A 24,535-nucleotide genomic window follows, 5' to 3' on the forward strand; every position below is an offset into this window, starting at 1 on the left:
CCAATGGGGAGCTCTGAGAGGCGGACCTACAGCGCCACCAGCTAGAGGAAGACCAGCAAATTTCAAGTTGGCTGCGACGAGGGCTCCGCGTGGGGGAGGGGCAGCAGGTAAGGCTCGGCCCGGGTGGCCCTGACCTGGTTCTGTCCCACATCTCCCGAACTAGTTCACCAGGGCCAAGCTGCGAAATAGACAACGCTTTCCCGCAGCCTGTTGGATCTAGCCCCCTCTAGTTTCCTACTCTTCTTTCCCTTTCTCTCCTGGGCTCCCATTGCTGGACTGATTATATACCAGAAAACTGCAGTTTTTCTTTCGTTCATAGAGGAGAGAGATTAAAGCACAAAGTGAGGAATGCTCACTCGTATCTCTGACTGTTTGCTGTGGCATCAGTTTCCCTGGAATCTATTCCTGTTATTCCCTTGTCTAAGAATCTGACAAACTCCTGTTATCTATCAGGACTTAGTTGAAATATTACCTCCTACCTGTAGCTTTCCTGGACTACATTTTTCTTCTTCTCCTTCTAACTCCCCCTCCCCTAAAGAATTAACCGTTCCCCAGTCTGACGATAGTGTTTTATGCATATCTCCGTTAGAGCCCTTAGTGGGCTCTCTAATGTTTCTGTTCTGAGAACATAAGGTTTTGTAAGCAGGTTCTTGTACTAATAGGAAGTGCCCAATAAAGGTTAATTGAATCGAATGGATTGGGAAGGCAGAATTTAAACTCCTAACGTAATTGGGGAACAAGTAATAAAACACAAAACATACACAATATCTAATTAAGATATCTTAAATTAGTGGCTTGTAATATAATTGCTCCCACAGTCAAGAGAAGGGAGAAAGCTAGGAGGAATGGGACAGTAAGGGGAGACTTGATGAATCACAAGGTCTCAAGTTTGGAAGAGCTCTCAGAAATCATGTATTCATTCATTCGTTCAACAGATATTTATTGAGCACCTACTATATGCCAGACATATGCTAGACAATGGGGATCATAGTGAATTCTCTACTTTAGATGTGCATCCTTCATCTGATAAACTGTATTTAGTAAATTGTTATCCAGCTTCTGTTTTTTTTTTAATATTTTATTTATTTATTTGACAGAGAGAAATCATAAGTAGATGGAGAGGCAGGCAGAGAGAGAGGGAAGCAGGCTCTCTGCTGAGCAGAGAGCCCGATGCGGGACTCGATCCCAGATCATGACCTGAGCTGAAGGCAGCGGCTTAACCCACTGAGCCATCCAGGCACCCTCCAGCTTCTGTTTTAAAGAGGACTCCCTCTCTCACTTTGCAGGTCATTCCATTTTTGGATATTTGTTCCTCAGTTAATATCCAACAAATATGCTAGACAAATATATAGCTCAACAAAATGCATTCCTCACTCTCGTTGCAAAAGAGAGGGACCTATCCTGATTAAGAACATGGATTTGAATTCCAGTAGCATTTTTTTTTAATTTTTTTTTTAAGATTTTATTTATTTATTTGACAGAGAGAGATTACAAGTAGGCAGAGAGGCAGGCAGAGAGAGAGAGAGGAGGAAGCAGGTTCCCTGCTGAGCAGAGAGCCCGATGCGGGACTCGATCCCAGGACCCTGAGATCATGACCTGAGCCGAAGGCAGTGGCTTAACCCACTGAGCCACCCAGGTGCCCTCCAGTAGCATTCTTAAAAATAAAGAAAACCATCCCTTATGGTTTCTGATTAAAGAAGTAATAAACATTTATTCTAGAAAATTGTGGGAATACATTAAGGTGTAAATCAAAATGCCTATTATTCTAGAAAACTTGGAAACACATAAAGGTATAAGTCAAAATGCTTATTATTTAATGGCCATGATCTAGTTATAACCATTATTATTAATTTAATACTTATCCTTTCAATTTCTTTTCTGCATACATATATATGTATATACGTGTGTGTGTATGTTACATAAATCAGGCTATACAACAAATACAATTTTATATCATCTTTCCCTCCACTTTATACTGTGAACATTTTTTTCCTTTTAAATATTACTTGGGGCGCCTGAGTGGCTCAGTGGTTAAGCTGCTGCCTTCGGCTCAGGTCATGATCTCGGAGTCCTGGGATCGAGTCCCACATCGGGCTCTCTGCTCAGCGGGGAGCCTGCTTCCTCCTCTCTCTCTGCCTGCCTCTCTGCCTACTTTCGATCTCTCTCTGTCAAATAAATAAATAAATCTTTAAAAAAATAAATAAATAAATATTACTTGAAGTCATTTTTCTTTCTATATAATAGTCTAAAATGGATATTTGCTTTTTTTTGACCATTCGTTGTTCATTGGGCCATTTAGGTTATTTCAGAAGTTTTGCTCCCATGGATAGCTCTATAATGACCATCCTTGTATTTACAAATCTGATTATATATATGATGATTTCTTTGCACAGATGTTTTAAGTAGGGTTATTGGATTAAGGATATGAACATTTAAGAGGCTGTCGATTCAAATGACCAAATTGTTGCAAGTTGCTCCCCTGACAGACTGTGTATAAACAAAATCCTTCCAGTCAGTTATAAGAAGGTCCATGTCAAAAAAACTGGCAGCCCGATTATCTATTATGTCTTTGTAAATTTGAAGAGTGGTTTTATTAATCATTCTTCTGTCAATTACCTATTCATGTCCTTTGCACATTTATCCTATTGGTATGATTTTTTTTCATTTGGATTTCCATGAGTTCATATAGTAAGGGTTAACTCCTTGTCATATTTATGATAAATATAGCAAATCCTAAATATTAGAGTGCTCTAGGCCTCAGTCTCTGGATCTCTTCTTTTCTCTGTTCACATCTACCCCATTCGGCATTCCACTCAGTCTCGGGTGGAAAATAAATATTTGTTATTGGTAACTCTACGAGAATGTAAGCTCCATTTCAAGTCTTCGGGCACAGCAGTTTTTGTTTGTTTTGCTCACTGCTATATCCCTAGCACTTGGAATAGTGCCTGGCATATAGCAAGCACTCAGTGAATATTTGTTGACTGAATTAAGATGGTATTATTATTATTATTATTATTCCCATTTGTAGGTGAGGAAACAGGTTTAGAGATATTAAATTCATTGCTGGAGGTTATGCAGCTGGAAATAACAGAACTGGAATTCAAATCCCTGTTCTTAACCACTACATGTACTGCCTTTCTGGAATTTGATGTAGTGAGTTTTCTGTATGTTTTGTTGAAACCTGCTTCTTAATAATTTCTACCAGAATACAGTTACTACAGTGAGTACCATGTATATGAGTTGTTTGGGAGAAGGAGAGTACAAGGATGACCTCTAGGGAGGGTTGACAGTAAGGAAAAGCAGTTTGGGTCCAGATCATAGAAGAACCTTAATATCCCCAAGAAGTTAGACTCAATCACAATCTTAAATAGAAGAGACACACCGTACCTTCCTGACCTGAGTTTGGTAGAGATGGGCAGTTTGTGGTTTTCCAATCACTAGTATATTGCCTCAGTTAAGTAAAAATATTGTCTTCCTTTTACACCATATCCTTGGAGGTCACTTGGTTAGTATCTGGAAATGGAGTTCGATTTGTCTAACCTCAAAGCTCACAGACTTTTCTTGACTCCTTACTGCTTTGCATCAAACCAGCTCCCATCCCCACTGCTAGAACTGTGTATGTCAGGTGGAAAGAAACCTAAACCATTGGTTAGAGTGTCCTTTCCCTTGAAAGGGCCTGAAGACATGCTCACAAATTCGTTCTCCTTCTCTAGTGTTTATGAGACATTCTTTCCCCCCTAATATGCTCTCTCTCTCTCTCTCTCTCTTTTTTTTTTAAGATTTTATGTATTTATTTGACATAGAGAGAGAGAGAGTGAGAGATAGAGAGCACAAGCAGGGAGAGTGGCAGGCAACCAGGCAGAGGGAGAGGGAAAAGTAGGCTTCCTGTTGAGCAAGGAGCACCATATGGGGCTTGATCCTGAAGGCAGCCACTTAACTAACTGAGCCACCCAGGTGCCCCTTAATATGCTCTTTCAGTCAGTTCACAGTTTAATCTATGAACTGACAGCCATTTTTCCTCACGTTTTTTGCTGAGCCTAAAACTTTCCAAATTCCTCAGACACACATTTTCCACCCTCTCCTTCCTGCTACTTATTATTAATCTCATCTACTATTCTGTTGCTATATTTCTAAATTATTTCTCTTATTAAAAAAGCAATATTCAGGGGTGCCTGGGTGGCTCAGTGGGTTAAGCCTCTGCCTTCGGCTGGTGTCATGATCTCAGGGTCCTGGAATGGAGCCCTGTATCCCTCTCTCTGCTTAGCAGGGAGCCTGCTTCCCCCTTCCCCCTCTCTCTCTCTGCCTGCCTCTCTGCCTGCTTGTGATCTCTGTCAAATAAATAAATAAAATCTTTAAAAAAAAATTAAATTAAAAATTAAAAAACAATATTCAGTATAGAAAACAAACTTTAAAATATACGTAACCCCCCCAAAAAAAGCCCCACAAATCCCATCACCTCAGATTAGCCAATATTAATTTTCAATGTGTATCCTTCAAGAACTTTTTTTAAAAGCATAAATGTATATGTATATATAAAAAATGTATATGCGCGTTTGACAAAATAGATAACCTTATTCATATTTCTTTTTTTTTTTAAGATTTTATTTATTTTTATTTATTTATTTGACAGACAGAGATCACAAGTAGGCAGAGAGGCAGGAGAGAGAGAGGAGGAAGCAGGCTCCCCGCTGAGCAGAGAGCCCGGTGTGGGGCTCGATCCCAGACCCTGAGATCATGACCTGAGCTGAAGGCAGAGGCTTGAACCCACTGAGCCACCCAGGTGCCCCTTATTCGTATTTCTTTTTTTTTTTTTTTTTTAAGATTTAATTTATTTATTTGACAGAGAGAGATCACAAGCAGGCAGAGAGGCAGGCAGAGAGAGAGGAGGAAGCAGGCTCCCTGCTGAGCAGAGAGCCCGATGCGGGACTCGATCCCAGGACCCTGAGATCATGACCTGAGCCGAAGGCAGCGGCTTAACCCACTGAGCCACCCAGGTGCCCCCTTATTCGTATTTCTAAATCTTTTTTTTTTTCACCAACTAGGGCATTTTGTTGAGCCGCGTATTTCTTGTTTAGAGTATTTGTTGGATATTAATTGAAGAACAAATACCCCAAAAGGGAATAACTTGTGAAGTAAGATAAGCAATCCTCTTACTAAAGATGGGTAAATAGAAACTATATAACAATTTACTAAAAAAAAAAAAAAGCAATTTACTAAATATGGTCTATCATATCATGAGAGCATGTCTTCAGGCCCTTTCAAGGGAAAGGACACTCTAACCAATGGTTTAGGTTTCTTTCTACGTGACATACACAGGAAGTATACATGTCTAGAGTAGAGGATTCACTATGATCCCTGTTGTCTAGCACTGTGTCTGGCATATAGTAAATGCTCAGTAATTATTTGTTAAATGAATGAATACATGATTTCTGAGAGCTCTCCCAAATTTGAGACCTTGTGATTCATCAAGCCTCATTTCACCAACCCATTCTTTCTAGATTTCTCCCTTCTCCCATCTTATTAAGGGTATATACCCTTACTAGCAACATAATTTAATATTGTTGATGTTGACTTGGTCAACAGACTAAAGTAGTGTTTGTCCACGTTCTCCACTATAGAATTACTCTCCCATTTCCTAAGCTGAATTAGACAAAATTCCCTATATATAGTCTACACTTAGGGAGTGGAAGGTTATACTCCCCTCTTCAGGGTAGAGTTTATATAATTTATTCAGAATTCTACATGAGAATTTTGTATTTTCTCCTCCATGTATTAACTTACTTATTTATATCAGTGTAGACTCATGGATATTTGTTTTATACTTTGGGGTTATAAGCTAGTACTGCTTTATTTTATTGCTCAAATTCTTCCAGCTTTGGCCATTGGGAGCTCTTTTGGTTGACTCTTAGGCCCTTTTGAAATAGCCCCACATGTATGTATGTGTGTTGTTGTTTTGAGTACTTCTTTGCTTTCTGGCACTAGAAGATGCTCCCTGCTCCCTTATGTATTTTCTGCCCCAGCCCTAGAATCAGCCATTTTTCTAAAAAGATGTTCCTTTTGCTGGAAAATGGTATTGGAAACCAAGATCTGGGTGCTAGGTGTGCTCTTTGTCACTGGAATATCATTTCTTGCAAATTTCATCTTCATTTGGTAACTTTACCTTCTAACCTATCTGCTTCTCACTGGCCCCTCAAAATCGATAACAAGAAGCAGAGTTCGGTAGCCAAGGGTCTAATCACTTACCCCCTTTTTAATTTTTACTTGAGAAAGAGAGAGAGAGTAAGGGGAGGTGCAGAGGGAGAGAGGGAATCCAAACAGACTCCCCACAGAGCAAGGATCCAATGCAGGGCTCCAGCTCATGACCCTGAGATCATGACCGTGAGTTCATGACCTGAGCCGAAATCGAGTCGGACGCTTAACCTACTGAGTCATCAGGCACCCCCACTTTCCCATTTGTCCTACAGTTACACTATATTGCAATTATCTATCCTGTAGGACCATGTCTCATCCATGTCTGTACTTCCAAAAATATCCTGCCTGATACAGTGCAGCCTACCCCATCAAAATATGTTGAATTACACTGGCTATTTGGGTCCTAAGGGGAAAATATTGAGTGTCTTATACCTCTCTGGCTTCCCATGATTCTACTATACTTTTCATTTTGTTTTTGTTTTTATCAGGTTTTTCTCACTGGATCACTGAATACCCAGGCCCCCTCCACCATGGCCAGTCGGGGTGGGGGCCGGGGTCGTGGCCGGGGCCAGCTGACCTTCAACATGGAGGCTGTGGGCATTGGGAAGGGGGATGCTCTGCCCCCATCCACCCTTCAGCCTTCTCCACTTTTCCCCGTGAGTATCTTCTCCCCTTGTGTGCCCCTGGCTGACTGTATATGAGCCTGGATTCCTCATGGGCCAGCATAAAACTCAGCTTGCCCCTTCCTGTTTCTATGCTTTCAACTCACATGGGATGTTTTCCAGGCAAAGTAGTTTCTTACACCCCCAACTCCTCAGCTCTCAAAATGCTGTGTCGTTCCCCCCATTTTTCTCTGGACTTCTGGTCAGTGGGAGCATTGGATTGAATTGGGGGGAAAGACCATTCTAGGTTTGTACTCTAGTGTTTGTTTTTTTTTTTTTTTTTAAAGATTTTATTTATTTATTTGACAGAGGGAGATCACAAGTAGGCAGAGAGGCAGGCAGAGAGAGAGAGGAGGAAGCAGGCTCCCTGCTGAGCAGAGAGCCCCGATGCGGGACTCGATCCCAGGACCCTGAGATCATGACCTGAGCTTAACCCACTGAGCCACCCAGGCGCCCCTAGTGTTTGTTTTGTTTTTTCCCTGAACTGACCACTGCCCCTGCTTCCTTAGCCCTTGGAGTTCCGCCCAGTACCTCTGCCTGCAGGAGAGGAAGGGGAGTATGTCCTGGCACTGAAGCAGGAGCTACGAGGGGCCATGAGGCAGCTCCCCTACTTCATCCGGCCAGCTGTCCCCAAAAGAGGTCAGTTGGAATGCTACCATCATGTTCTGAATGCCTTTCATGAGTAGTGCCCTGTACACAGCACCACTGGGGGGCCAGAGAGGCCAGAAGAGCCACCGAAAGCTGACTATTTAGCTGGAGAGATCATAAAAATTACCCCTGTATTTGAAATTTATCCATGGTTTGTTCTGAGTCTCACGACAGTCTCACAACAGTAGGAGATTAAGCATCACAGTGCTCATTTCATAGGTATGAAGGGAATATATCAACATGGTTGACAGGTTGGATATTACAGGCATCAAACAATCAGAAAGGAGGCTGATGCTGGGTGTGTGAGAAGCCCTCCTAAGGTTAGCAGGATTCTGGAGAGATCAGGGAGACCAGGAGGGACCAAAGAAGGGGAGTCACTTGGGAGGCTTGGGATAGTGGATATTTACCAGCTGGTGTGGAAGTGCAATGTTTGAGGTTACTGATAAACAGTGCTTTCCAGCTGAAGCCTTAGAAGCTGAAGCTCAGAGGGATGAAAGACTTGCTTGGTAGCCCCATTAACTCCACAAAGAGTCCAGAGAAGACTGAAACCCTGATCTCTTGCTCTTTAGTATCCCTTCCTTTCCATACCTCTCAACATGGCTGTGCTTTTGGGTTAAGGGAGATGTATTACAATTTGGGGTGACCAAGGGACAAGGTAGAAGAATGTTGAAGGTCCTCATGGAAGCTGACCCGCCCCCAGGTTCTGGGTTTGGGGTGAAGGAACAGACAATGCCTGAGCATCAAGTGGGCTGGGCCCTCAGGAACAACCCTGTTCTAGGGCTCTGAAAGGATAAAACTTTGACCCTTGGCCTCTGACCCCTCAGATGTGGAGCGTTACTCAGATAAATACCAGATGTCAGGGCCGATTGACAATGCCATCGACTGGAACCCTGGTAGGTGGTGGGCCCGTTCATTTACTGCCCTTTTTTAAATCCTCAAGGTGCCACAAGCCACCAACCTGTCCACCTTTCTCTGTCCACCCCCCACTCTATTCAGTATTTACAAACTGGAGCCCAAGATGTGTTCCAAAACCACTCTCTGACTCTACGTGGAAACCTATTAAATAGCCCCGCTTTCTGGAGGTTTCCAAGACACAGTTTTGTTCTAAGTAACTATGACCCAACTAATCCCTTCCTTCCTCACCATTATTCTGTCTCTTACCTCTCCTTTTAAAACCAGTTATTCATAGGAGACCCCAGGCAGGGTCTTATTGACATTTACATTCCCACTGTTCCCAGATTGGCGACGTTTACCCCGGGAGCTAAAGATCCGAGTGCGGAAGCTACAAAAGGAACGTGAGTGTATCTGGGAAAAGCAATTTCCTTCACCAGCTGGAGGGCCCCGAGGCAGTTGGTGGTCTTGCCTGCCCTCCCAGTTCCAACCCACTCTACCCACTATTGTAGCTGGATGCCATGGTGGCCACATGAGGGCAGCAGAGTGACATCATCTCTGGGAGAGGGTGTGGTAGAAAGCTAATAAGGAAGTTTGCTCTCTGTTGGTTCACCTTTTGATTCCTTGACCAGGGACCACCATCCTAATCCCCAAGAGGCCCCCTAAGAACACAGAAGATAAGGAAGAAACAATACAGAAACTAGAGGTAAGGGGGAAATGTGCATAGAGACCACCTGGACCCCGGACTCATTGCCTGTCCTTTGGCCTCTGTGTGCTTCTTTCTTTCTCTTCTCTGAGCGGAGTCTGAGTTTCTCCTTCTGCTCATCTCCACATAAGACCCTGGAGAAAAAGGAGGAAGAAGTGACTTCAGAGGAAGATGAGGAGAAAGAAGAAGAAGAAGAGAAGGAAGAGGAAGAAGAAGAGGAGTATGATGAAGAAGAACATGAAGAGGTGAAGGGGCTCTCCTTCCACCCTCAGTCCCCGTGTCTTCCTCATCAGCTGTGGGGGTCTCGACTCCATCCACCAGCGATGTTCTCTCTAGAGGGTTGGAGAGCCAAAGGAGATGTGTCCCAGAGGATTGTGCCCTCCACTTCATGTGTCCCTAGGGTCTTCTCAAGAGCAAACTGCAGCCAGAAGGGACTTCCCAGGCCTGGGATAGTTTCCTGGGGAGGGGAGGAGAAGGGCCTGACACACCGGGAGGAAGGAAAAGGCTGAAAGCAAGCCTGACTTGGATTTCTATTTGTTCTGTTTCAGGAAACTGATTACATCATGTCATATTTTGACAATGGAGAGGACTTTGGGGGTGACAGTGATGACAATATGGATGAGGCTATATACTGAAAAAGGAGCCTGAACAGCACCCTGGGCCTTTGGATCTTTTTTTGATTTAAGATACAGAGAATAACTGTCCCTATTATTTGGTTTTGTGGACAGGCAGATCATTTGCTGAGAGCCCAGATGAACTGTTTGGCCCTGGGGATAGGAATGGACAATGCTGACAGCTAGCTCTCTTTTGTACCCTTCCCCTCCTGCCTTCCGTGTATCACCTCTGATAGCTTGGGCAAAGGGCAAAGGACCAATGGCTTAATTGTCAAAGAAACACTGGCGTCATTGGAGCTGAGACAGCTGAACGTATGTCCCCACCCACTTTCTTATAGTGAAAGATAACTGGGAATGTGTGCAATTAGGAGGAATAAGACCAGCTTTATATTTTTAAATAAAATGTTTTCATCCGTCTCTCTGTGGAGGGTGAGGCCTGGTGGGAGAGGCCTGGAGGAAAGAAGGGAGTGCCTAGCTGGGCCATTCTTTCCTGACACATCAGAGCCCACCGTGACACACTGGGGGTCACAGCCTTCCTGTCCTTTACCCCTCACCTCCCACTCCCTTGGTGGGACACATACTCCCAATCAAGCCCTGCCAGGAAACAGTCAGGAAGTCATCGAGGAGGCTGCGCAGAGAGAGTAGTAGAGACCAGCCCATTCCCTGAAGCTGGCGTCTGAGCCTCTGGTCCTTGGACCATGGGACGCCTGGGGATTGTCTCTTTTCACATGTGTTCACAGGGACATGGGCCCTCTCTTTCCCACACTTGACCTTGATCTTAGCCTTGTTTACAAAGAAAGATTACAGCTATTTTTGCGAGAGAGAGTCAAGAAAGCCAGGTGCAGGGAGGGAGTGGGGAGGAGGTGCTGATTCTTCCTCATTGTACACCCTCTTCCAGGCCCCTGGGAACCCCACATAGAAAGCTAGGTCTGTGCAAAGGGAACCCCCATTCTCCACTTCCAGAAGCTGCTTTGTGGCTGAGTTGCAGTTTCTCTTTTGATTCTCCCTTTGTGGAATTTAGTTAGCCTTTCTTACTCCCTTCTTGGAGTAGAGGGGGTAGGCGGTATTGCTTTACAGGAAGTAAAGAGGGTGGGGAGGAGGGGAGTGACTTAGGGACACTCACAGCTCCGAGAGATGCTTTCTCGCCCACACAGCTCTCCCTGGGGTGAGGTCACTTCCCTAGGCCCTGATTGGCTTCCGATGTAGCCCTCCATGAGCTGATTGGCTTCAGCCACTTGCCATGCAACGGTCACGAGCGAGCTGCGTGTCCAGAATAGGGACTGAATAAGGAGGCAGGCACAGATAGCTGGCATGCTGTCATAGCGACCCTACTAAACATTTGAAAGTTATAAAGAGGGGACGGAAGAGAACCTTCAAGAAATTATCCAGCCATCTTCAGGCATAGAGACTGGTTTGTCTGTGGTAATAGGTATTAAGGTAGAGGCAGCCAAGAGAACAGAGAAAGAAGCAGGAATCGAAAGAGAACCATTCCAGAGTTATTGAGCAATTTGTCGTGATATGTTTCCTTTTCTAGCTCTCCAAGGTGTTAGGTGAATAGAATGGTGGGGGAGGGGCCCCGGGACCTGTCACTGGGGTTTCCCATGGTCACACTTAAGCCTGTAATTGCCGCTCTGGAGAAATCAGCAAGAAACAAATGTGAAAGACACTGAAAAATCTTTTGCCTCCTGTCCCCCTCTCACACATATACCAGTCCTAACCTGATTAACTGTATCTGTGTCTATGTTGGGGGCATAGCCATCCCCCCAGATCCCACCTAATGCCAGCCTAGGACCTTAAAAGAGTAGGAGCAAAGAAGATTCTCCACAAAACTGAGTAGAGGAGGACCGGGACACATTCCTCCCCCAACCACTATATATATGTACATCTTTTCCCATGAAATGGGAGAAAGGAGGGCAAAGGTTAGAGTGATCACTTGGGTTTGGTGGCACTGCCTCAAAAACAAAGCGTCAGAAAGATCAGACCATTCTTGGATTCTTTCCTATCTGGCGTCCTGCCACTCCTGGCAGGTGACCTTGCTCAACAAAGCCAGAGACACGAGATCTAGCAGCTTCCCCAGATTCCAGAACTGTTCCAGGCAGAGTTAGACTGTTTCCATTGACCTCTCCCCTACTTTCCATAGGTTCCATCATGCAGGCTGAAGCTGAAGCCTAAGGTCTAGTAACTAGTCACGACTGTTTATTTCTCTGGAGGACCAGCTGAGAAGTTAGAGGTTGAGGATCCATCTGCAGACATTTAGAGAGGACCCACAATGTGCTTGCTCAGCCCTTTGCTACCTGCCTGCTTATGTTGAACAGATCGCTCCCATGCCCACAGCCAGGCCCATGGTGGCCTCAGGCAGGGTGGGTTCTCTGGCAAGAATCCTACCCTTCCCTGCTCTTCTGTTCCATCCTAGTGCCCTCCCACGTTGGGCAGGAAGCTTGAGAGTGGGGTCTGCAAACTACACAGGGACTCCAGTGGTTTGAGGGACAGCTGAATGGAAAACCTGGATGCAACATGTTACTTAGAAGATTGGAGACCCAAGAAAATTGGAAGGTCAGCGATCAGGTGGATAGGGCGCCCATGGCTTAGTGAGGAAAAAGCAATTATTTCCAATTCATTTTTATTGCTACGTAAACTTTGAAAGGAAGGAAGGGTGGCCTGTAGGCATGGGCTGGTTAAGAACTAATCCAAAAGGAAGGTCTGCCGTCTCCACCGAGCAAAGCACTAGTTATGGTCTGATGTTTATGGAGTTACGGATTATGGAATTTCACCACCCCACAGCCTTGTGCCCTTGGAAAAATCATGACAAGGCTGCAAGCCTCAAATGAGACAGAATTTGGATTAGCGATCCACTAAGAACACTTCAGGCTGACATTGATCCACCTGCAAGAGTCTAAATGGTTTTGAGAACAAAGGTTAGGACGTGTCCAGCTTTTCCTGATCTCATTCCATCCCCTGGATTTCCCCACCTATTTTCAGTCTGGGCAAGCTAAAGATACCTCAGGCATGCAGCCAGTCCTTTCCAAGAAACTGCCTCAGCTCTGGTAGGTAACAGGAGGATCAGCAATTCTATCAACTATTGAGGGAGATGACAACCCCTGCATCACAGGTCAAGGTCACAATCTGCAGGTCAGGACTCACATCAAGCAGTGTGGAGAAATTTCTGACTGAGGAAGGGGCTGGTGGGGCAGGGCTTCTTCATCTCCCCAGACATACTATGTCTGGCCAGAGGACAGGGAAGAGACGTGAGCTAGACAAGAATAGCTCGGTTAGCTAACCTAGCCAGACCAGCAGTGCCCCTTCTCCATTGACCTTTCCCCTACTGAGCCTCACTATCTCCTCAAGGTCATTTGGGATCAGAAAACTGAAAATAAAAAGTTCTAGCATCACCTCAGAAAGCCCTTTGCTTTATCTCCAACAACTTAATTTGCTGTTTTGCATCCTAAAGGGAAGGGAAGTCCCCCCCCCCTCACATACACACACCCTAATGGGACACAGCCCTAACTGCAGGACCTGAGAGGCTAAGGACCAAGACTTTTAAGACCTTTTTAGGGTCCAAGGATTCCTCAGGCCCAGACCTGACTAACACAGGGAAAGGCTATGTCGCCACAACCTTTGGGTCTGAGACTGTTCCCCATTCTTAACCCCTCCTCCTCCCTGGGTCCTCAGCTGTGAGATGGACTTCCCAAAACTTGGACCCCTGCCTCTCCCTGAATCTTCCCCATCCTGTGATTCCATTTCTCTTGGTACACAATGGTCAATGGGAAATATCCAATTCCTGTCTTTGACATTCTTTGTTATATTCAGGGCAGAATTGAAAGTACTGGAATAGGAGGGAGATTAGTTACACCTGTCTTTGCCTTACCAAAGAGGGTGGGGGTAATAAACTCACCCAAGTCAGGAACACAGATCTGGGGTATTTCCTATCTTGGGGAGAGAAGAGATGAAATCCCATTTGGACAGGGAAAGGAACCCTGGTACTCATCTCCTGCTCTTGTATGGCGGAAGATGTAGCCATTCTGGAAAGAAGATTCCCTCATATAAGGAGGTCAAGGCAACTCTTTCACTTCATTTTTCTGAGGCAGGGGAAGTAAGAGGAAATGAAACAAAGATGGGCTTGGTGGGAGAAAGGGCAAATGCTGACCAGCCCTTTTCTCAGCCCTCTCCTTCCTGTCTCCAAGCCTCTCTCCTGGCCCCTAGACAATCTTTCCCGTCTGACCATACTTGGCTGCTGTTAGCCCCTCACCTCTCCCTTACTTGGCCTGGATCCTGTTTTGAGACTTGCTTTTCACCCTGAGCCACCATTCCAACACCTGTCCAGAGATATCAGGGATGTCTACAAATTTCCCAGGAGCTGGCTTGGGCCAGGTCAGGAGGTATGATTTAGGGCCAGAAAGAGCTTATCACTCACTCATTCTTATTGTCTTTCATATTCTTTTCCTCTTGTTGATGCTCTCTCCGTGTCTTTTTTTCCATGTCTCTCTTTGCCTTGTGTCTTTAGCACTGTGGTGCCTAACTGGGGTTATTTATGGGTGATGTAGTGAGGAATATTTGGAGTTGCAGACAGTATATCTTCCAGTGTTTCAATTTAACTTTTAGGATCTGGTGGAGGAAGATAAAATTATTTTTATGCTACACCACACAAATGTACTGTGTGGTATAAATCGAAATTTGCCCTTTTTAAACATAAAATAGGTACTTCAACAGCATTTTTGGCTTCTGACAGGTGACTTTGGAGTGTTCCAGAAGCCCCAAGGGAAAATGGTTCCTTCTCCCTAATCTTAGGGGTCCCTCAGAGGAAATATTTGAGAAGCTCTCCTTCTAGGAAACAACTTAAGACAAACCTAAACACCAGACAGGAGTCAGGCAGGCATACAGGGGTGAAGCTGGGGAGTGTGATATAACAAGTAGTGGTGGAAGCTAGCAAATGAGAGCCTGCCTGGTCCCTTCAGCTCTCGCGGGTGGACGCCATGAAGGAATGTGGGCTGCTTGTTACCAAATATAATTGCTTTTTAAGAGGAGCCAGAACAGTAGCTTTTAGTGAAATCTGATTTTTTTTTTAAAGATTTATTTATTTATTTATTTGACAGAGAGAGAGAGAGATCACAAGTAGGCAGAGAGGCAGGCAGAGAGAGAGAGGAGGAAGCAGGCTCCCCGCTGAGCAGAGAGCCCGATGCGGGACTCGATCCCAGGACCCTGAGATCATGACCTGAGCCGAAGGCAGCGGCTTAACCCACTGAGCCACCCAGGCGCCCGAAATCTGATTTTTTAATCTTTACCAGCCATTCAAATTTTTAGGAAGAAACTGTACTGGTTTCTAAACATCTGCAAGCTCATTCCACCAATGGCCCCCTGGTTTGCAGGCCCTGATCTCAACTAATATTTCTTCAACTTTCCAAAGCTGTATGAGACTCATCTGAGCTTTCAAGATCTCAAATTCTATTCCCAAAAGTTGAGGGCAGTGAGGTGCATGAGGTTGCAAGTAAATTTGGAGCACTCCTACAGGATAGCTTGAAGAGCTAGGACTGAAGAGAAGCCTCTGGGTACCACTGATGGGCTTCTTTCTCCAAGAAAAGCAAAGCAGGCTTTGGCCACAATCCTACCACCCTTTCCTTGATCTACCGAGATATGGAGCTAAAAATATCTTGGGGTCTTGAATAGAAAGTGAGGTCTCCTTAGAGTGAGAAGGTAAGACAGGCATGAAAAACTAGAAATGGAGTGAAATGGGAGAACAGGAGACAAAAGCAGGATTCACTGTGAATCTGGGTAGATGAAGGAGGAAGTCAGAATTTAGATATGTGAAGTGGAGAAGGAGGGTCTTTAGCCATAGAACCGTATAAGCGAAACATAATTCTCATGCCCCTGACCTCCACCTCCCCTCTCAACAACTGAAATCCTTCCTCTCTCCATCTGTCCAGAAAGTTAAAAATGTCCCTGCCAGGACTTTTCCAAGAAGCCGTTTACTGACCCTTTGATTGACTTAGAGAGCTAATTAGCAGCTCCATCACACCAAGAAAGAATGAGAATGGACCTTGCTTGACATCCTAGCACTCAAGGCACATGAGAGCCACAATCCAGGACCCATGCTCTTTCTGCCTCCTCCTCCTCCTATCACTCCCATTGCTTGGAGATGACCAATCAACTGGGAGTCAGAAAAATCCCAGCCTTCAGAGCCGGTTCATTATTTTCTCCTTACGGAACAACGGGCCCAGGAAAGAATACAGCAGGGTCAAGCCAAGGGAAAGGTCAAGACGGGACAGAAATAGATGAAATAGGCTAAACTGGACCTCAACAGAGGGCTCACCTCCACTGGGTTTGTGCCACTCAGTGTAGTCCAGCTCAGGAAAGAAAATCGAAGGAGAGGCATTACATTCAAATAAGGAGTCTGAGAGTTCTTCATCAGGTCCCATTGTTTGCCCCGCACTCTCTGTTCCCCAGTTTATGACTTTAAATGGTGGGAAGCTTTCTCCTGAACTTGTCTACTGAGAAGTTAAGAAAGCTCAATTAATTTCCAGAAAGTGATGGGGTTAATCCAGAGGCCTGTGAGGCACTCTGGAATTATGAGAGAGAAAACTCTAGGACTTCCCTGAGCTATACTGTGCAATGCTGGCAGTGTTCAGAGGGCCTGTCCTGGTCCGAAGATGGGAGTTCCAACCTCTCCCCTACCACGATTAACTCCAGGCTGAGTCCGCGGCCATACATGGACCTCTTCTCAGACTGTTTTGTTCCCTTAACACAGGGAGGGAATCAAGAGGAGCAAAGAGAGAAGGGCTTACTTCTGCTCAGTCACAAAGGAGGGACCATTTTGGAGACATGCCTGGAACTGAACTAATCAGGGTGGTGGAAGATATGCCTCCTCTTTATTTTAGATAACAAGTGCTTGTTTGCCATTGTTCTAACACTTCACATTTATTTTTAAAATCCTGTCAACAGTCTTCTGAGGTAGGTATTATTCTTGTCCCCCATTTCACAGATATCAAACGGTAGCTCCAGAAATCTTAAACAAGTTGTCCAAGCTTGAACGGCTTGTTAAATGGTGGAATTAGGATTGGGGTTCAGATAGTTTGAATCCACACTGTATTATTTCTCCTAAATGGTATAGGAAGGCTAATCTCTGCACTTTTTCTAGGCTGTAGACTCACCTGTTGGGCCAGGACCTACAGTCCTGGGTCTGCAGCCCCTCTGCAGGCTGGTTTTCAACTTAGGAAATGGAAGTGAATGAGAGTAAGAATAGAGAATGGGACAAAAATGTCTGCTCTTCTAGTCCAGAACCACTGAGGTCAGGGTGCTTGGGACAGGGGTTCCAGCCATTGGAGGATCAATAAAATATTTTCATTGTCTCCCTTACGTATTCCATCACCTAGACGTAGATAGTCCAAGGAAAATGCTAGGGAGGGTGGTCTATAGGTTGTTGAGGGAACTGGGCAAAGGATACTCCTTCACCCCACTCTGTACCTTTTGCAATCCTGCGTGATTGTTTTTGTTGACCAGGTGTTCAGACAGATCTTTCCACGCTTTCCCTCCCAGGGGCTTGACCCAAATCACACCCTTGTGTTTTCAGTCTGCTCAGAGGTATCAAGGTAGCCAAGGACCCTGGTTTGTGGAAGTACCTGCACTTTTTTGTTAATTTTACTTTTTCTAGTTCTTTTCTCCCTTTAAATTATTTTCTTGCTCTCTTCTCGCAGATCTTTGTATACCAGATTGGACCTAATGAATAAATGATACTAAGAACTGGACCTCCTCTAATGGCTGTACATGTAGGTTTGGGCTCTTTAAAAAGCATGTGAGGGGGCGCCTGGGTGACTCAGTGGGTTAAAGCCTCTGCCTTCGGCTCAGGTCATGATCCTGGGGTCCTGGGATCGAGCCCCACATCGGGCTCTCTGCTCCTTGGGGAGCCTGCTTCCTCCTCTCTCTCTCTGCCTGCCTCTCTGCCTACTTGTGATCTCTGTCTGTCAAATAAATAAATAAAATCTTTTAAAAAAATAAAAAAATAAAAAGCATGTGAGAAGAGCACAGGAAAGGTTGGCCCCAAATCTACCCAGTTAGGTGGAGAAACAAGTAGGCCAGTACCCAAGGAAGTGCACTTAAAGGAGCCTATATACAGCAAATGTCCTAAGGTAAGGTAGAAGTTGTGTGTAAAAGGCAAAAGGAAGTTAAGTGGAGCCTTTGGTGGTCTAGGGAAGGATGAGTTTCCTCTGAGTGAATAGCTTCCTTCCTTCTCATATTTTGCTACACTGTTCAGTATTGTCATTTAATACTAGTCACACACAGAGCTAATTAAATTTAAATTAATTAAACAAAAATAAAAATTTAGCTCACCACCACGTTTCAGAGCTCAATTGCCAGTGGCTAATGGCTACTTGATTTAGTGAACGTAGCAAACATTTCTATCATCACAGAAACTTCTATTGGACAGTGCTGAATTTGAGGCATTTCGGTAACAAGAGGAGATGCATATATTGTGGCTGCTAAAGAATCAGATCTCTAGCAGAACTTAGGTGTAACTTATCTACCCTCTCCCTGCTATCCTCTTCTATCTTGCCCCATTAGCCAGCCATTTACTCCAACAGGCAGGCTTTCTCTCCGTCTCTCCCTCTTGCCCTCTGGCCTGCTCTGCTCCTTGCTCCACCCCTCCAGTCCCTGGAAAACAAGCTGCACAAAAAACTTTCCATCAACTTTGACCTAGTTTCCTGGTCAAATTCAGCGAAGAGAGGAGGAGCCACCAAACTCTCTTCATACAGGTAAGAAAAGGAGGCAGTAGAGGTAGTCTTAAAGGAGAGAGTCACCAGGACAACAGGAAGCTAGAGCCAGACACCTTGGGAAGGAAAAACTAAGAGCCAAGAGAGGAGAGCTCTTAAGATTGAAAGACAGATAACAAAGACTGAAGTGGGAAACAATCTTTTCAATCTAAACTTGCTCCTCAATTCACACTGATTTTATGAACTTCCAGGAGTCTGAGATTTGGAATTACCACGTGGAAGTCTACAGAAAAGCCAACCCCCAAATCCCCAGTTAAGGGCCTGGATTAACTGTCTGCAAAAGTTTAAATAAGCCAGAAACCAGAAAGTGCATTAACTTTCAAAGTCTCAGGGTTGCTCATCCTCATCACCCCTTTCAGAATAATAAAAATCATTTCAATTAGAGGGGGACTTGTGGTATCCATTTATTGTTCGCACCCTATAAAGAAGAAATAGGTACTGCAGAAGCCTATCCTAAGGGATGAGGGTGGGGTTAAATATTCAGCAAACATTTACTGAGTTAGGATAATGTGTTTCTTTGATAGGAACTGCAATAGGAACAGAAGAGATTGTAGCTGTCTTCAACGAATACTCATACATCTAAATCCTTCAGTCCTAAATAATTATCATGTCTTACTGTATATAAACCAGGTTTAGCTAAGAAACCCTAGGATGAAACCAAATGATAAAACAGGGAATCGTAACCTTTCCTTTAAAACCCCCTTTCCAATCTTAGTTCTGTGTATCTCAAGTGCTCATTTTATTTTCAAAAGATCTTATTTTTAATTAACCTCTATACCCAAGAAGGGGCTCACGCACACAACCCTGAAATCAAGTCACATGCTCTCCTGACTGAACCACTCAGGTGCCCAAAGAGCTCATCTTTTAAAAAAAACTCATGCACTCCAAAATTGAAGGCGTTTACTCATGAGTATCTATAGTTGTGGAAAACTAGTCTATACCAACAGAATATCCCATCACAGTTCTTTAGTTAATTGGAATTAAAACTAAATGTAGCTCACATTCCTTCCCTATTCACCACAACCCCCACTCTGACTATAATCTTTAGGGTCCTGTCACATAGGTAGTGTTTTCCCCACAAGATATCCAAAACCAGGAACAGTGAAGTATGGGCAAAGCTCCCTCAGGCATACTTAGGAATAGCTTCAACACCATCTCAAAGACAAGAAAACCATTTCTGACATTAAAAAACTTTTATTTTTATTTTTTTGTTTTTTACAAAGAATACCCCCCACCTGGGGTGAAAATATATCTGGTTAAGTACAAAATATAGTTTTTATCATATAAAAAGATAAACAATTAAAAAAACAAAAAAAGTGAAACCACCTTCAGCCCTTTCTCAGAAAAGGATGGAGCTCAGTGCTCTGACACAGGACAGTGAACAAAGTGCTAAGGCTAAGGGTGACTGACCAAGTGCCAAGGGCTGCAGTGAGAGAGGACTGTTGATATCCTTGCCTCCTAACACTGGGCAGAAAGGGAGCCCTGTGGGTTTTGGTGAAGACCCATCCTCTTGTTTCTCATGGCAATGTCTGGAAGCTCTGATCACAGTATCAGGGGCATCTTGATCTAGAGTTCCTTCTCAAGTGTGCAGAAGTCACAGTGGCGAAGGCTGATAGCAGCAACCCTTCTCACAGAATTATTAGAGTGTCAGAATGACAGAATTCTATACACTGGGACAAAGTCTCAAAAGTGAGGAATAACACGATATATATATATTTTTTGTCACTGTGCTTACCCCTAGAAACATAGTAGACCAGTTTTAGCTTACATTTGAGATCAGGGGGAACAAAAAAAAGAAACACCCAAAATTTGACAGGAACTAAAGTGCTAAGAATTATCACCTCAGAATCCATTCCAAGGAGTCACGTAAGAAAAACACATTCTCCTGCATGAAAACATTTGCCAAGAGGAGAACACAGTGCAATAGGCTTTAAAAATGGCTTTTAAGACCTTTGGTGGGGCATAGTTAACAACTGCTTTAAGCCAGATTAAAGCATATTCTAAGCAAAGACAACCTTAGAGCCTTTTCTCTTTAATTCACATGGGAAGTGCTCTCCTAAGTTCAAACCAAATCAGCTCTGGAAGGTTTATGCTTTGTTTTTTCTCTCTATAAGTGTAAAAACAAAGGGCAACACCTTTTTTAAGAACCTTCTTGTCCCAAATTTTTGGCCATGATATTTTCCTTTTTGTTGTCCTTGTTTGCTAAATTGGCTCTGCTCCACATAACACAAAAGTTCAAGATACATAATCTTCTCCAAAAAACCTGGGGAAGACCATGTCAGGAGGCCATTTCTGCCCCTTCTTCAAAAACTACTAAAATGCCTCAGTTTTTAAGATCTGAGAAAATGGGATGGGCCTGAGTTTTTCTAGTGTGTTTTTAAACCCATCCAGCAAACACTCCCAAATCACAGCATCTCACTGCCTGAGGACGTGTGCGCACCATTTAAGGCTCAGGAGATTGCCTGCTGATCACCTCCTATGTTGTGGAATCAGAGGCTGGGGTGGACCCATACCCCACTGTAGAGACTGTTGAGTCTCTGAAAAATTAAGAGTCCAGGAAGAGAGGTGAAAGAAACAAGTTAAGTACAGCTGCTTCTTTTCTTCCACATGTTCACTGCACATTGTTGTTAAGGATGCAGGGATCCACCTGGGGGAGGCAGGGCGAGAAGAGAAAGAAACGACCATTTTAGTTTGGGTAAGAACGAAAAGAACTACCCAGTTTAGCAATCTCTCCCACTCAACTTCCTATAGAAGGCTTAGGACAAATGCAGCAGTAAAATGACAATTCTCACCTCAGTGTAAGTAGGTGGTGGCATGAACTTGAACTCGGGAGCATACATAAAAATAGGGCTGTCTTGGGAACCATCTGTGTCATCTAGCAGAGGAGTGGTGGGGCTCTCCAATCGGTGATCTTCAGGAATGATATCCATATAGCAAGGAGGAGCTGGAAAAAACATAGGCATAAGAAGTCTGCCCATGAAATATCTGACCATCACAATTTCACAAACCCAAGCAGGCCAAAGAAGAAAAGACATTAGGTCTGGCTCACCTTCTGGAGTATCAGGGATGTTGAGATCTACCCAACTCATTTCAGAGCTGGTCCGACTGGCCATGCTGGATGTCCGGCTGCTCAGACCTGACCTGCTACCAATTACCAGGGGCAGATCAAGGATGACCTTCTTGGAGCCAGGGACACTAACATAGATCTAGAAAGGAAAATGGTAGTTCATTAAACTAGAGGTCAGGAGAAACCACTGCTATTCTGAAAGATGAAAAATTTCTCTGACTCCACCCACTCACCAGTAAGGAGTATTCAACTCGAAGAATGTTGCAGCCCAGGATAGAAGGCCTGATCTTCTGCACCCGAAGACTCTTGCCACGCCATGATGCACAGGTTCCTGAGATGATATGATTGCCTCTGACTGATGACAACTTCTGTGTCAGCACCTTGGTTTGGCCATTGGCAAGGTAAGTGTGGCGGGCTACTATGGCAGCTTTGGGAACCACTATTCGGGAAGATGTATTCTCGAAGTCAGCATGAATAGAAATCTCATCACCTAATCATGAGAAAGATTAAAACTTATTAGCTGATGCTTAGTACAATTAATGGCTTTTATTCCATTCTCTATCCCCTGCTCTCATTCCCAAAACCACAGTTTCAGTTTCATCAGTCTACCATTTTAAATTCAAGGTTTTTACCTTCACAGAATCCTTTTCTGTCAATTCGGGCAGAGACAGACACTTGTCCATCTGGAATGAACATGCAGGAAACTTTCTTCTCCTTTTTAGCAGACACAGGGGCCTATATTCAAGAGGAGTAAAATAAGGCGTTTTGAGAATTTCTAGAGATCCTTCTCCGCTTCTTTTTCCTTTCCACTCCTTACTGAGAATAGGCAACTTTCTCTCCCACCCCTGAGGTGTTTCAATCTAATGCCCAAGACTCTTTACTTATCATCCCTAAAGCCCAAAGAGGAGAATTTTAAAATGAATCTCACCATTAAATCAGGAGTATTAACATCTACTAAATCCATCACTTCGAAGATTTTCTTTGTCTCTTGAGTTGGCTGGCTGGGGCGATCAAGAAAAGCCTTCACCCAGTAGTTTACACACCCATATTTTCCTTTGAAGGATGTTCCCAAAGGCCTGTGTCAAGAAAAATGAAGCGATTAATCCAAAAGTCCTCTCCACCAACAGTAAATGATCAAAGGTGGGGACAATTTTTAGGCATTAAAAAAGTCCAAAGATGTATTTAGCGAAACACCTACCCATGAGGAAGCTCAAAGCCGAACTTGTACTCATATTTGTTTCCAGGTCTCATGATCACCATCTCATTCTCACCTAATAAGAAGAAAAGAGAGTAGCCCATCAGGTTTCCTGTTACACTTAAAATGCATCCGTGTGATAAGGAATTCTTGGGCAGCATGCAAGCCTATTGTAGCTCCCCCAATTTCACCCCTTATATTCTTAAAACGAAAGATTCTGATGCATTGTGTTGGGCAAAAAGTTACAAAGCCCTGCAATGATGAAAGGCTCAACCAGGACAGAGAAGCTACCATCCTCTCAAACAGAAAACAAGAATTAACTTCTTCTTTTCAGGAAACCTTATAACAGCTTAAAGCAACATCCCTCAGGATCACCTTCAGAACACAACACTAAGAAATTCTAGAAACCACCCCTTTTGAGGACAGAGTCTGCAAGTTAAAACTAAAAAAGGAAGCAACACGAAATTCAAGCTGCTCAACCTGAGCAACTTGGAATATTTAGCGTAAGCTCCAATCATTCGTTTCAACTGCCCTCTGGAATGTGCTTTCAGCCGGCCACTCACCTGTTGGCTGGTCTTCCAGGAGGAGGGTGTCTTCGTAGCGCAGGTACTCAGAAGTCTGCTTGCACTGCTGGGATCCCTGCATCCACAGGACTTTGGCGACTCCGCATGCCAGGATCCTGACAGCTTTAACTCGAGTGACTTCGCACACCTCCACGATCACCCGGCCAGCCACTTTCTCCCCACTGCCATACACCTTTTCAGGGTCGTTAAAGACCACCTCAAAAGATTTGATCTTCTTGAACACCACCATGATTGGGCTGGGTTGTCTTAACAATTATAAACAGAGGAGGGAAAAAACCCCCAAATTTCCAAATCCACAAACCCCTCTGGAATAAATTATTTCACTCTTCAACTCTCCACTAAGCTTTCAAAAAGATGTCAGAAAAAGCTGTAGATTATGCCAAGGGAGCCCCAGGGGGGAAAAAAAAAATCAGCTTTCCTTTCTATCCTCCAAACAGCTGGAGGATCGCTCTGGATCTCGGCGGAGCAGTTCACCCGTCTGGGTCAGAGAAGAGGAAAGGCTAGTTACAAGTGGGAGCCGGAAACTGCTTTATATAGTCGAGCAGGCTAGCAGGGCCAAGCGAGCGCTGGTCCGGAGGCTCGTGCTGCCCTCGTGCACAGCCCCCCCATTGGCTGCCCGGTCCTTGTTTACCAGGAGCCCAACCAATCAGCGAGGTCGCAGCGGCGCGTGGACACGGTGTGCTCCTGGCGGGGAAAATGGTTGTTGTGCACCACCGCGTCGCAGGGAGGAGGGGGCCAAGGGGCTGCGCAGCGGCTTCCCTCCTGCCCGAAGGAAGCTGGCGGCCTCGCTGACCCTAAGATTTAACGCGGGTTAGTGGAGTCGGAGGGCGGGTGCAGATGCTTCTGGACTGGGAGCAGGGTTTGAGGCAAAAAGAAAATGTGCTTAGGTGGGTATTTCGCGCCTCGCTTTAGCCAGTGCAATTAATTTAGAGGCGACCGTTTATGGCCGGCTCACAAGTCGCAAGTCCTGTGAAAAATAATTCCATAACTCCAAGAATACTTCAGAATTGGGGCGGAGGCCAGGGAGCTCTGGCGTTACTGTTCAGGAGGATCCCTTTTGTCCTTCTGCCCTACGTCTTTGTCAAACCCCCAAACTACTGTGAAAGAAAGGAGAACTTGTGACAGATTGTAAACCTCTCTTCAGTCCTCAGTGGACTGTGAGTATGGGGGGTGTGCTGTTCAGCCTTCTCTCCCCCTTTCTAGTCCGTCAGAGCTCG

At 44.6% G+C, this 24,535-nt stretch overlaps 2 protein-coding genes across 3 annotated transcripts; one reads left to right on the forward strand and one right to left on the reverse strand.

Annotated features, from left to right (window-relative positions):
- On the forward strand, nt 1-10,130 carry POLR3GL (RNA polymerase III subunit GL). Of its 2 annotated transcripts, none has more exons than XM_059375997.1 (8): nt 1-107; nt 6,681-6,848; nt 7,364-7,493; nt 8,327-8,395; nt 8,741-8,797; nt 9,026-9,099; nt 9,231-9,344; nt 9,648-10,130. In XM_059375997.1, the coding sequence occupies exons 2-8, from the start codon at nt 6,723-6,725 to the stop codon at nt 9,732-9,734; spliced, it is 657 nt and encodes a 218-aa protein (XP_059231980.1). In that variant the 5' UTR covers nt 1-107; nt 6,681-6,722; the 3' UTR covers nt 9,735-10,130. The 2 variants fall into 2 exon arrangements, with proteins under 2 accessions (XP_059231980.1, XP_059231981.1); XM_059375998.1 differs by lacking the exon at nt 1-107 and adding an exon at nt 4,644-4,780.
- A 9,516-nt stretch (nt 10,131-19,646) lies between these two features.
- TXNIP (thioredoxin interacting protein) lies at nt 19,647-23,830 on the reverse strand. The gene is made up of 8 exons (XM_059375999.1): nt 23,298-23,830; nt 22,738-22,810; nt 22,468-22,615; nt 22,172-22,274; nt 21,773-22,029; nt 21,522-21,678; nt 21,265-21,416; nt 19,647-21,119 (listed from the first exon to the last, which is right to left on the reverse strand). The coding sequence occupies exons 1-8, from the start codon at nt 23,545-23,547 to the stop codon at nt 21,084-21,086; spliced, it is 1,176 nt and encodes a 391-aa protein (XP_059231982.1). The 5' UTR covers nt 23,548-23,830; the 3' UTR covers nt 19,647-21,083.
- Between the last annotated feature and the right edge of the window lie 705 nt (nt 23,831-24,535).

Source organism: Mustela nigripes, chromosome 14 (assembly GCF_022355385.1).
Source record: "Mustela nigripes isolate SB6536 chromosome 14, MUSNIG.SB6536, whole genome shotgun sequence".
Lineage (NCBI taxonomy): Eukaryota > Metazoa > Chordata > Mammalia > Carnivora > Mustelidae > Mustela > Mustela nigripes.

Coding starts and splice junctions, on each gene's coding strand:
- POLR3GL (XM_059375997.1), top strand. CDS start 6,723: ATGGCCAGTCGGGGTGGGGGCCGGGGTCGTGGCCGGGGCCAGCTGACC. Junction 7,494..8,326: donor GCCAGCTGTCCCCAAAAGAG/GTCAGTTGGAAT, acceptor CTGACCCCTCAG/ATGTGGAGCGTTACTCAGAT. Junction 8,798..9,025: donor GCGGAAGCTACAAAAGGAAC/GTGAGTGTATCT, acceptor TTCCTTGACCAG/GGACCACCATCCTAATCCCC.
- TXNIP (XM_059375999.1), bottom strand. CDS start 23,547: ATGGTGGTGTTCAAGAAGATCAAATCTTTTGAGGTGGTCTTTAACGAC. Junction 22,811..23,297: donor CCTGGAAGACCAGCCAACAG/GTGAGTGGCCGG, acceptor TCTTCTTATTAG/GTGAGAATGAGATGGTGATC. Junction 22,616..22,737: donor GGCTTTGAGCTTCCTCATGG/GTAGGTGTTTCG, acceptor TTCTTGACACAG/GCCTTTGGGAACATCCTTCA.